Source organism: Gavia stellata, chromosome 9 (assembly GCF_030936135.1).
Source record: "Gavia stellata isolate bGavSte3 chromosome 9, bGavSte3.hap2, whole genome shotgun sequence".
NCBI classification, from domain to species: Eukaryota; Metazoa; Chordata; class Aves; order Gaviiformes; family Gaviidae; genus Gavia; species Gavia stellata.
The window spans coordinates 13,716,290-13,729,320 of NC_082602.1; the positions used below are offsets into that span (position 1 = coordinate 13,716,290).

Here is a 13,031-nt window from a genome sequence, read left to right on the forward strand (position 1 = left end):
GGGTCGCAGGGTGTACACACGCAACTGCAGCTTCTGCTGCTTCAGGAGCAACTAAATGCAGCTCGTCTCGTCCCAGCGGAGCGGAAAGGAAGCTGCGGGACGGTTCGTTACCAGCGCTACTGGAATTCTGCCTGCTGCTCACCTGAACTGAGCGGTGCTTTGTGACCCCTTCGCTGTGGGTGTGGAGGAGAAGGCGCCGCCGCAGCGGTCAGCGCGGGCGTCGCGGCGGCGGCGGCCGCGCACGCGATGAGCGATCGTGTGGCGCCATCTGGTGGGGGGCGGGACGACAGCGGCTCTCCGCCACCCGCCCGCAGCCGGGCACGGGGAGCGCGAGGCCCCGCCGGAGGCCGCCAGAGGGTGCGGAGGCGCAGGAAGAGGGGGGCAGCGGGTCGCCGCCGTCTGCGACCGCCTGTGACAACCAGAGGCAGCAGTTTATAAACTGCTACCAACGTACTCATTCCACGGCGCAGCCTGCGACCGGTGGCAGCAGCCAAGGATCTAACCGATCAAACGCACTGGGGGAGAAATAATGTCCACGCTGATCATTCGGTGGGGAGATCCGTTTCTTTCAACAGAAAAGCAAAGATTTTCTCTAATCCTCTGCTGCACCCCAAGCAGGGGCTCCCCAGCGCTTCAGGGCACCTCAGCCAAGCGCCGGCTTTGCAGCTCGGCCCCAGAGCTGCTGTGCCAGGAGCAGCACTGAAGTAACAAATCACCGGGCAGGGGGTGGAAAAATCACGCTGTACAACTCGTATAGCAGCAATTTTTCACATTTCTTATATATACATGAATAACATTAGTTACTCAGCTGCTTTAAAATGAACCGTGTCCTGAATTGCTTTAAGATCCATGTTTTTCTACCCGCAGAAGACAAGGAAAGCACATCCATTTAACATCTAAATGTATTTAAAAAATAATTTTGGGCAGTTTCCTATCTCACAGTTGAAGTGGATTAACTTTAGAAGTCAAAGTCCTTTTCTGCATGCGACAGAGCTGTGAGGCAGAGTTTACTGTTGTCATAACACAGATCATTTTGCGATGAAGGGGTACAAAATCCTGGAGTAAGGAAGTCACAAACAAGTGATGGCACTGTCTAACTCTTCTGTTCTAGTCCACGATTTTGAAGCTGACAAAACCATCAAGCAAGACTGCAAAAGGAGAACCGTCTTCTAGTAGCTCTCTGTGATACATGAGGGTTAACAGGAGAGAGACAGGCACTTAGGATCCTGTAGAAAATTAGATCCCGGCAGAGAATTACTAGCAAAGGCTGATTTCTGCATACTTACCCATAGGCTGCAATCCTGACTTGGGGTTGCACACCAAAGTGGACAAGCTACCCAAGACTGACAGCCCCAGGACCACAGAGGGCTAGGGCCGGCCATCCAGCGTGCCGAGGTCCCGCAACCCTTGCTCTGGTGTCCTGTGGTGCTACAATCACATCTTAAAATTAGCTTGGGTATACTTAGTACAAGCTGTAGTTCTGTATTTTCAGTATAGGAACACTCTTGCAATGCTGCAGGGTGCAAGACTTACACTGGAATAGAGCTCTGTGTCTTTTATTTTTAAATAAGGGGGGGCGGGGAAGGAAAAAATTAAGAACAGAACGCCAGAAAAATCCATTTTGAGGAAGATACTTCATAGAAGAAAACTTTAAGAGATGGACCTGTTTAGTTTGTCAAAACATTAAGACTCACGTTACACTGCTCTAAGCACCCAGGCAGCAAAGACTGTTCTGGCAGAGAAAAGTATGCAGAGGACTGGAATCTGGAAACCAAAGCCAGCCCCATCGAGACACTGCAACCAGTGCTACTAATCACAGTGATTCTGCAGGTCTTAATATTTATCTTCCAGTCAAGACTGCGAGCCTTGACGGAAAATTTTGGCTTTTACATTTCAGAAGTTAGGGCATAAATGTGTCTGTAAAAGCCACAGCCATATGGAATACAGCATTATAACATGCATACTACCATTACTTATTTAAGGTTTAACACAGTTCTGAGAAAATGGATCGGTTTGTGGCAAAGCATCTTCCATTGGGCTTTCCAGTCTACAAATACTGCAGATGCACAGGAAGATGCTAAATTCTTAAGGTCATCTCTGAGTACACAGCAAGGAAGAAGCTTTTCCTCAATTGTCCAGCAAAATCTGGAACTACCAGCTTTTCAAAAAGGAATTCAGAAATTTAAAAATACACTCAGTGAATTTGCACTTTCCCAGTTATCTCTGCAAATTGATGGAATAAATGAGAAAAGAGAACAGCCTCAAAACCTGAACCACTATCCATACACCAGGTATTTTGGATTCAGCAGTGAGCGGCAAAGCATGGCACCATTACCCCGCCTCTCGCTGGCTGTATCTCTGAACGGCAGCATGGCTTCTGAATACCACTAGATGAGACTCATCACAAAGTGGACAGAATAGAATAGCCTGAGTAAACACAACAGGTTTCAGCTCCTCATACACCTGTTTTCAAGTAAGTGTTCAAAGTCATACTTAAGAAAGAAACAGACTTTTTTTGTGGTAGAACTGTTTTTAATTATTTTTCATATACAAATCAAGAGAACACACAAAAAATATTATTATTCTATCAAACTGCAATAAGCCTAACCCGCACAAATTAGTATTTCAAAAATACTACAAAGAAAAATGAAAACAGCTACAGTGGAAAGAATAAAAAGCTTTTCAATTCCATTTTCTGCAAAATTGCACTCTGAATACTACCTCGTACACACAAGAATGCAGCCCTCAGTGGAATAAAAAATCCAGTGCAAAATAGTTTTAAACCCACATATTATCAGAATGCAACGGAAGTAAATTCACATTTCAAGAGAGCCATCACATTTTATTTTTCTCTTCAGTTACAGGATTATTGCACAAAAACAGTCAAGCGCTTTTTCCCTACAAGTGTTAATATTTCACAGCTTTAGTGATTCTAAAAGTGATGTTGTGAGGTTCCAACGTTTGTTACTGCTCAAGCAACTCCACTTAAAACGTACCGGTTTATACAAATGAAATACATGTATCTGATCAGCTGAATTCTTTTCTTTTCGTGCATCAACCCCAACAATAATGATTTTTCCTTGTGACTTCATGGTGACCAATTCCGACTCCTGATGATGATGCATGAGAAGAAATCATAATCAAGTAATACCCAAGGTGGGCTGACTTCGCAGGACCAACAGGACAAAAAAGAATGAAACCTATTTCTCACTCACGCAAGCTCACTATACTCTGATTATGTTCTCAAAGTGCAAAAATAGGCTATCTATTGAGAACTGTGCTGTATTCCTCACAGAACCAGATCTCAGAGCAGAACTGCACTTCAAGGCAAGTTCACAGTTGCAGAATAAAAAAGTCCCATGATCTTTTGGCTAATTTGTGGTCTTATTGCCCAGGTAGAGCTCTAGTAGTAGGCTACCTCAACCTAAAGCAATTTACTTAACCCAGAAGTCAAATTGCTCCATTGAAGCAAGGTAAGGTAGAGTTCAACTTTAAACAGTGGTCTGAGACTACCAAAAAAAAAAAAAGATAAAAACAGAATTAATTTTAAAAAAACCCCACAACCTCACATTAATTCTATTGGATAGACTTAAACTGAGACACAGAAAGAAAATGTCTGACAGTCATGTTGCAGACAGCCTTGACAGCACTAGTTAGTATTATTTTTTTCAAAATGATGAGACGAACAACAGAATAGGCATTTATTAGCACCAAAGGAAACACAGTATTTCTCAATTTATATCTAACCCCCAACTATAGAACATTTAGTTGTCAACTCCACCACCAACTCTAACACCTGAAACATCCAAATCCTAAGAACAGTATCAACACTGCAGCCAGATGCGCTCTGGGTGACCGTACTACTTCCTTCAAAACGCAATGGGACTCTACCAAATCAGTGTGACTACCAAAGTAGCTCCATTAAAACATGTTTTAGTTATTGTTTTATGCTTTTAATCAGTATTATTTAATATAAGTATAAAAAGTTGGACCAAGTTAAATAGAAAATATGGTTCCATAGGTGCTACTCATGGGATCAGAAATGTTTGGGGGTTTTTTATGATTCATTTTTCACAGCATCAAAGTTGTCCTGAATGGTAGGGCAAAAGGCTAGGAGAGCTGGCCACAGTCAGTAATGACAATCTTTTTGGAGGTCTTTCCACTCTTGGAACCAAAGCTCTCAATTTTTTTCAAGACATCCATTCCTTCCTTTACATGCCCAAAAACCACATGTTTTCCATCTAGCCTGTAAAACAAATAAACAGAAGCTTTACTTAAAACAACATAAAGACTGAATGAAACTGAGCTCAGTGGAGGGATGTTAGCAGATCTTCATAGCTCTCACCAGCTGACCAACTCTATGGCAAAGGCACAACTGCTCTACAAATGACATGAAATACTTTTAGCTCTGGATCTTAGAAGTACTATGAGGGACAGCAGCCTTGTTACCCTCACAGCCCTTCCTCCCTCAAGTAGCACAAAACAATTTATTTTCCATTGTGAGTCAAGTAATTTGGAAATTAAAAACAAAACCCCCAAAACAAAGCAAACAACCAAAAAAAGTCAACCCACAAACAAAAAAAAAAACAAACCCCCAAAAACCCCAAACCCTCCAGATCCAGGTATCAATTCATCAGGTTAATATGCAGGGGTGAGAACCTACCAGTCAGTTTTTGCAGTACAAATGAAGAACTGAGATCCATTTGTATTGGGTCCTGCATTGGCCATTGAAAGAACACCTAGAACAACAGCAGCAGCAGCTTATTAGATTGGTGTAACAAGTACGCAGTAGAGAAGACAATTTTCCTTTGCACATTTAAGGCTAAAGATGGATAGACAGAAGATGTGATGGTCTCACATTGTCTCCAAATGATTTCTAATGCCAGCTTCTTGTCTTTGACTATTCCCTCAAGTGCAGCCTCCCTTCTTTCCACAGCAAGAACGTTAGTAATGTAATTAGTTGTACACATCCTGAATGTGATTAACATCAGGTAACCTCCGCTGTGGTTCAACAGCAGCAGTAGTTTCCCTTGATGAGGAAGTAACAATCCAAGAAAGAGAGACTATAGAATTCAATTAGATGTTCTTATGTATGGCTTTTCCTTTATTTTTTCTCGATTTAATTTGAACTTAAAGGACGTGCCTGTGTTATCTGGCAAATAAGAAACCCCGGATTACCGCAGAAGTGAAACAAAGTGATCATGTAAGTAAAAATTCAAGTCTATGACTTACGAAAGAGGAAAATAAAAGCAGTAATTTCACCTTTGTAGAATTTGTAAGTAAAATACAAAAACCCCATACTTTATTTCGCACAGTCCCTTCTATAGTGAGAGCAAGAGTGGCAATGTCACCCGTTACAGGCTGACTTATATTTGTATAGCAGTCTACACAAATAAGCACATGCCAGGGACAATGCATTGTTAAACTTCCTCGATACTTCTGTAACTACCAAGTGCCCCGCACATGTAGAAAACCTTATTTTTTTAAAATACATCTTCATAAACAATGCTTCGTTAGAGGTTATAGTCATTAGAAGGTAGAAAGAATATGTTTATTTACCAGGTCCTACATGCTTAAGTATGAAATTTTCATCTGGAAATCTACTGCCATAAATGGATTTTCCACCAGTTCCATTATGATTGGTAAAGTCACCACCCTGAAACAGAAATGGCTATTAACTTTACTAGCACACAAGCATTATTTTACATCATAAGTGATGCTATTGAAAATATACTCACTTGCTCTGATTTAAAACTAATAAAATCACCAAATTTTCTTCAGGTTAAGAATGAGTATGGTCACATGAGGATTTAAAACCATGTAACTAGATGAAGATACAATCAAGCTAAAAGTAAATTTCTGCTCCAGATATTGCTGATACTCTCCAACTGACTTCCATAACTCCAACAACCACCTTCCTGTGTTACCAGCCTTGCTCCCAAATGTGACGCAACAAATAGCAGTAATTTTAAGAAACACTTCAAGGGCCTCAAAACAAAATCACTCAAATTCATTACCATAGGCAAGACCTGAGAACTTTTTTTTTCCCCCTTTCTTGCTTTCTCCCAACAGGTATAAATACTGGTCAGGATCTCCGTTATTACTATTTGCTATTTCTAGGTTTTGTTGTTTAAGTGTTACACCTGAGCTACTGTAAACTTCCCTCAGCAACATGCTGTTTGCTGGGAAAAATGTGACCACCTGTCCTAGGTTAGACACACAAAACCCAACAAACAAAAAAACCCCAGCCACAGCAACTCCCAAAGGTGGCTACTAAACACTGCTTCCAGCAATCTGCCACCTCCTCTCCCAGAAGTGACATCACCCATGCCAGCAAAGAACTCTTACCTAACAAGAATTTCATGTGATGTTCATCCTTCCATTCTCACCTTGAGCAATCTATTACAGGTGGTGTTACAGCTACTCCTACGCAGTCCCACAAGTATGCTCCGCATGCCATGTGGAGGCACCTGAATTGCCAAGCCCTGGGTATGATGACCTCCAATTAGGCTATACCAATTGCCTGAATCATATTAATACTCTATCTCAACAAGCGGAGAGGCCTCTATTATGTCCTCTCACTTTACAGTACTTGAAACCTGTGACAGTATTTCCACTTTGGTAATGACTACCAAGTAATTCCTAAACATCAATTCATCATCTCGCCATACCACGGAGTCAACCACCCAGTATCCTCATTTCAGGTCCATTCATGGGGACAAAACAGGGAGGCAAGGAGAACAGACTTACACAGAACTTGACAAATTAGTGACAGAACTGAGAGTAGGATTTCTATTTTTCTTATATTCGTGTATTTCTGACCCCAGCAAGACTTCTAAACTTTGTCCCTTTGTCAGTATCACAAAACCGCAGTTTGCATTTCAAAGGCAAGAAAACAGGTCCTTTACAGCACACTTGTCCCCTTTCTCTTCTTAGAAATAAAAAAGTGAGGAGGGAGAACCATCACAGTCATCAGTTAATAAATAAAGCACGCTTACTATAACCTTCATGTCAAATTTTTCACAGAGCCATTCTATGATGCAATGCTGTTGAAATGTAGCTTCTTTTAAGGGAAGAGAGGACCACCAGGAATCATACAATCTGCTGGACTACAGCAGCTGAAATCCTGCTCATCTGCCAAGCACAGTAGAAAAAAGGCTTTCAAAAAGGCTTTTTCCATTTGTTTGTTGTTGTCGTTGCTGCTCTTTTAAGAAAAAAATTGCTTGTTGTCACTGCTGCTCTTTAAGAAAAAAATTGCTAACGTGCATGGACTTTAATTAAGAATTTTGAAAGATTCATCCTTTAAATCAAAACAAAATCTATTTCAGGCGTGTCATCCCAAAAATCTACCCCAACCAACCCTTTTGGTTCCCTCCTCCCCTCCATATTAGGGAGATGTTCAGAAAAAAAAAAAAATTTTTTTAAAAAAACATTCTCTATTGTGAACAGATTATTCTACTAGGAATAAAGAATGGACATGTTGTTTTCTTAGCTCACTTAGAACACATGGTTGATTTGTCATTCTACCCACAAATGCCCAAGCAAGTGCCATTTTGCCAAATACGCCCCACGCTAAGTACACTGGTATACAAAAACAGAAAGCCTAAAGCCTTAAGCCAGTTTTTTTAAAACACTCTACACATAATTCACATTTATTTGTACAAAAGATGTGCTAAACAACAGCCATAGCAAAAAGATCAAAAACACAAGCCACACTTGTCACTTCTTTATTCTGTATTCAGCAAAGGTAAGAGCAGAGCCACTTAAAATGTTACTACTACTAGGCTAACTGGTTCTAAAAATATATAAATAACATACAGATAAATTTAATAGCAGAAGTAAAAAAAAAAAACCCACATTACCTGGCACATAAATGAAGGAATCACTCTGTGAAAAGTGGATCCTTTATACCCAAAACCTTTTTCACCAGTACAAAGAGCTCTAAAGTTTTCTGTGAAAACAAAGTATAAAGTATTATGTTGCCATACACGATATATAATATCATCAAACACAACTAGATTAACTATGTCCCAAGTTCATACACCTCAAAAATTTTATAGTATCTTTAAGGTATTATTGATTTATTAGTTGTTTCCACGCTTTAAAAAGCCTGTTATAAAGCTAAGGAAACAAAGCTTGTTTAGCCTCAGAACAGGGTACAAACACAACCCTTTTCCATCTCATCTCCCTTTTGTTTTGCTGTTATATTTTACCTCCAACCCCCCCACCTCCCCAAACCCACCACTCTGGAGTCAAAGATTTCATTTTCTGACTGTCATGCCTTTGTTCTCTATAGTAATTGTGAAGACGATGCTTTTTTTTTTTTTTAAGGATATTCATCTACTGGGAACTGAAAGAAAAGTACAAGTTTTTCAGGACCCCAAAATAAACAGATGAGGAAGGAAGCACGTGATAAAACATAGAAACTTTGTAACAAGAGTGCACTGATCAGCTAGTGACAAGGAAAACAAAACCCTATATGCTCTTTGGAAACTCTAGGAAACACCATCCCTTTGGTTTACCGTTTCCTATTTGCTTTGGGGTTTGATTTTAACGCAAACTAATGTGTTTTTAAACATATTTATTCATCACTCGTAACCAAACATATGGATTGTACTGTCTTGGCACAAATTACAAAATGAAACTATTTGGAACAACAAATGATAACTCCTCACTAGCACTGTTCTGACAAAGTTCGTATTGTATCTCTCTATTTAACAAATGGGTATGGAACATAGAAATAGTTTCCAAAAGGTAACAGAATATTCTTGTTCCTGAAAATCACAATCTAAACCTTAAATATTTCAGTATGAAATTCTGGAGATGATGCCTTACCTGCTGTCTTTGGAACCACATCAGCTTTCAGCTGTTAAAGAAAAATAAACAAAAAAACTAGTCAGCTTTTTCATATACACATAGAAAAACTTCTGCATGGCACACTGGTACAACTGAACACTCTTCATGAAGGTTAGCTCATGAGATGAGCTATCTGAAACCACAAGCCACCCAAAATTGCAAGAACACCTTAAGACCTTCCAAGCATTTGGCTAGTAATTAAAAATATCCCCTCAATGCAACTCTTTGGCCAGTTAACAAAGAGCAATTTGAGCAGTGTCTAATGATTTCATCGATCAACACAATAATTTAGCAATAACTAAGAAGAATCTTTATGATGGACCCCAAGGATCAAAGTCAGTTTGGATACAACTGGAGAGATAAGTCTCCCCAGCACAGAGCCATCCACTGAAATCTGCAGAAAAGACAAAGGAAAAAGAAGAGCAGAAACTGTGCATTAAAATTGACTTATGACGTTACATACACATTTGTTACCAATAGAAATTTCTGATTCTGATTAGTAGACCTCTTTTTACTAATCTCAAATACATATGGCATTATAATCGCATGGGAAAAGTGACATAAAAATGGCCATATCAGGGCAGACCACAGTTTTATCTAGTCACACATCCCGACAGTGGCCAGCAGCAGACATCTAGAAGCAGCATAGCTGTGGCAGGAAGTTAATATTCCTTCCCTAGGATGCTCTCCTCGTATACCTATAATTTGCAGCTGAATCTAACCACCACTTAGCCAAAGGCAATGCTGCAATACATTCAGATACTCTGTAAACTGGGCACACTAAAAATCTTTAGCATGGAAATGAAATGTTACCACAAGAAATATATTAACATTAATGCTACTTTTTTATAATACCATCCAGCTATTTACTAAATCTCACTGATGAATAAAGACCTTGCACAGCATATTTTTACCTACGAGTCCCTCAAACGCTAACTCCTAAGAACATGAGAGCTGGCAGTGTCCAATTAATTTATATCCTGACACTTTCAATGAAGAAAAAAGAATCGGGCTCTAACTTCAAGGGAAACCCTTTTAGAGGGAACCCTTATGAATTATGTTTAAAGAAAATAACCTATTGACACAGACCCAACGTGGGTGCTGGAGGCATAAGGCCACACTGAATTCCCCCAGTAGGCAGCAATTTGGAAGAGCAGCATTCCCTCTCCAGCGCGTGGTTCTGGAGCACAGCCTGCATGCCTTCCCGGACACAACACATGTATTCAGGGGCACGTGCCCGGCCCTAAGGATACGTGGTATACCACAATTAAAGTCTCGGTGCTTATCACGCTTTTCGTAAGAGCGGAGCGTACCGCAGTTTTCCTGTTCAGGCCTTCTTTAAGCGGCTGAGTGTTTCAGAGATGGAGTTTTAAGGATAAAGCTGGCTGAGCCAGCTGCTGAGCTAGCTGCCCCTTCGAACAGAGCCGTGCAAACCTTTCAAAGGTACACGAAGCGGGAAGCTCAACGAGGCAGCACCTCAGAAAACCAAAGACTAAGAATCAAACGTCAAGCACCCAGGAAAAAGAAGGGGAAAACGGGACGAAGCCGGAGGAGTGGCTGAAGACCTCGATGGGCGCGCTGCGGCGGGAGCAGGCCGGCCCGGGGGGGTCCCGCCGTGCACTGGCAGCGCGGGGCCGTGCCGGGGCTTCGGGCGCTTTGTCACTGCTGGAACCGTGCCTGTTCCGCTCAAGCGAGCAGTACCCTTCAGCAGCAAGTTCACTCTTGGTCGGTGTTTCAGGTTTTGTACCACGGCTCGAAGTGTTCTCCCAGGGAGGCTCCCTGCCACGGCGCGGCCCAACCGCCACCTCGGGGGCCGCACCACCCCGAGCACCAAACCCCGCCGCCCCCTCCCGCAGGGATGACTTTACTGACTGCTGCACAGCCGAGCGCTACCGCGACAAACCCAAGACGGGTGCCCCACTCCAGCCCCTCGCTCGCCTCCCAGCTGGGAGGGGGCCACCTCACCGCCCTCTCGCCCAGGGAGCAGAGCCCCGAGGGCGGCCGGGCAGCGCCTCCGGCAGCCCGGCGAGGGCCGCCACCCCCCGCGCCCCTCTCACGGCCGCACCGGGGGCCGCCGCGCCTTTCCCGCGGCCCCGGTCGCCGCGCCGGCCGCCCCCCCGCGGGCCCGCCCTGACCTTGCCGCTCACCGGCCGCCATGCGCGGGCGCCCGCCGCCTTCGGCTCCCCGGGCACCGTCCCTTGGGCCCCGGCGCCAGGCGCGCTGCGGGCAGCCCAGGCGCCCCTACCTCCAGCACGACGCGTCCCAGCGGCTGGTTGTCGGCGCCCACGTCCAAGTACACCACCGGGTTCGGCGGGCCGGCACCGGCCGCGCAGCAACCGCGGGCGCCGGCCGCCCACATGCAGGCGAGCCCCGGCGGCGGCAGCAGGTCCCCGGGCGGGCGAAGCAGGCGGCGGGCGGCGCTCAGCGCCAGCATGCCGCGGGCGGGCAGGAGGGCGGGCAGGGCGCGCGGCCTGGCGCACACTGGCACACACGGCGACACGCGGCCCCTGCCACCGCGGCCTTTTATAGGCTCCGCCGCGGCGCCACAGCGCCCCCTGGGGGCGGCGGGCGTTGCGCAGGGCAAAATGGCGGCGGGGGCGCTGTGGGGCAGCGCGGGAAGAGGCGGCCCGGGGCACCGGAGCTGCCGCTGCTCGTCGGCTGCGGTGCGGGCTCAGCCGCGGGCGGGATGGAGCCGGTGCTTTGCCCTGACGACGGGCCGTGGCAGGCTCCGGCTGCCCGCACGGCTGCCGAGGGGGACCCGCGCCGTCCTCTCACCGCCTGCAATTTCGCAACGGTATGTAGGGGCTGTTGGATTTTTTGTTTGTTTGTTTGGGTGGGATATTTTTTTTTTTCCCACATTTCGTCACAACGCCTTACCCCAGGCATCAACAGTGACGGGAAGTTTCTAAAATTTTGTAATTCCATGCAACGCCTTTCGGCTTGTCCCGCCGGCCCCCGGGGGGCACCTCGGCAGGAAAGGCCGGGCTGCCGCCATCACACCCGGGGGGAAGGGGGGCAGCGGAGGGAGCGGAGTCACGGGCTGCCCGTGCGGCCTTACTCACCGGCGGCACCCAGGGAGTTCCGTCGTGACAGATGAGGAAACGGGTCAGTGCGCCTGAGCGCCTGCCTGTGCTGTCACCCCGGCGTCGCCGAACCCGCGGTGCCCGTGACAGCGCTTCGTCGCCTGACTTTGGCTTTGCCAGGAAACCTGCCTGAGGGATGACAAAAGTGAGTACGAGTAGTCCAGGTTAAATGGTTTGTAAAGGGAAATACTGTTCATGTTTTATATGAAAATAACATTTATCATTTTCGTTTTCCCAATTTAGTAACTTGGATCAAAATACTTAGTATATATTTTAGTCATATTCAGATATTATTTGAAATCCTCTCCAGTTGCCATCCTGATTCTGTATACAAGAACTTTCACAAGTTCTTCAGATTCGTAATGCCACAAAATGTCTTTGGTTTGGTCCTGGTCTGTGAGGTCAAAGAAAGCTCTTCCATCAACACACCAGCAGCAAGACAGCTCCTCTCATAAGACAGTATATGTGGTCCCTAAAAAACCTAGTCCTCTTAGGATATTTTACAATCTGCATACATTTTATTTCATCCAAATAATTAATGGTACAGTTCCACGCTGCTAGGTGAACCACAACCTACCATTAGCGTATCAGCATTTCTTCAGCCAGCAGTCGTATCACAAACGCAAACCCACTGGTATTAGAGACCAATTTTTTTTCATTGAAAACAAACAGGAGAAGTTCTCCACGACAAGCTCATGCTAATGTGCTACACCTACCCAGTTCTGCCCCATTACACCTGAAGCAAAGGACACCCACAATGCCTGATGCTTTTCATTTATGATAAACCTTGCAGTTAACAGCGCACAACTGGACCACCGTGCCTCTGCAAAATGAACTCTGCACATACATGACATTTTGTCTGCTTGCTCTGCTTTTTCAGCTTCCCAGATGGAAATAGGATTTCTATTAAGACATTTCTAAACAGGATGCATGGTTTTATACATTTTTTTTTTTAAGGCAGTAAGTCATCAAAACTAAATAGCATTTATCTATAGTACTGCAGGCTACTCTTCTTAAAAATTATAGCCCTTGAATGTGGGAAAATAGTGCCTAAAGTGACTCTTGAAAGAAAAAAAAAAAGAAAACTTCTAG

General features: G+C 44.4%; 1 protein-coding gene across 1 annotated transcript; it reads right to left on the reverse strand.

Moving 5' to 3' along the window:
• Positions 1-2,520: 2,520 nt before the first annotated feature.
• Positions 2,521-11,290, reverse strand: PPIF (peptidylprolyl isomerase F). Its single transcript, XM_059820964.1, has 6 exons — positions 11,102-11,290; positions 8,836-8,866; positions 7,863-7,951; positions 5,560-5,656; positions 4,664-4,739; positions 2,521-4,246 (listed from the first exon to the last, which is right to left on the reverse strand). The coding sequence occupies exons 1-6, from the start codon at positions 11,288-11,290 to the stop codon at positions 4,111-4,113; spliced, it is 618 nt and encodes a 205-aa protein (XP_059676947.1). The 3' UTR covers positions 2,521-4,110.
• Between the last annotated feature and the right edge of the window lie 1,741 nt (positions 11,291-13,031).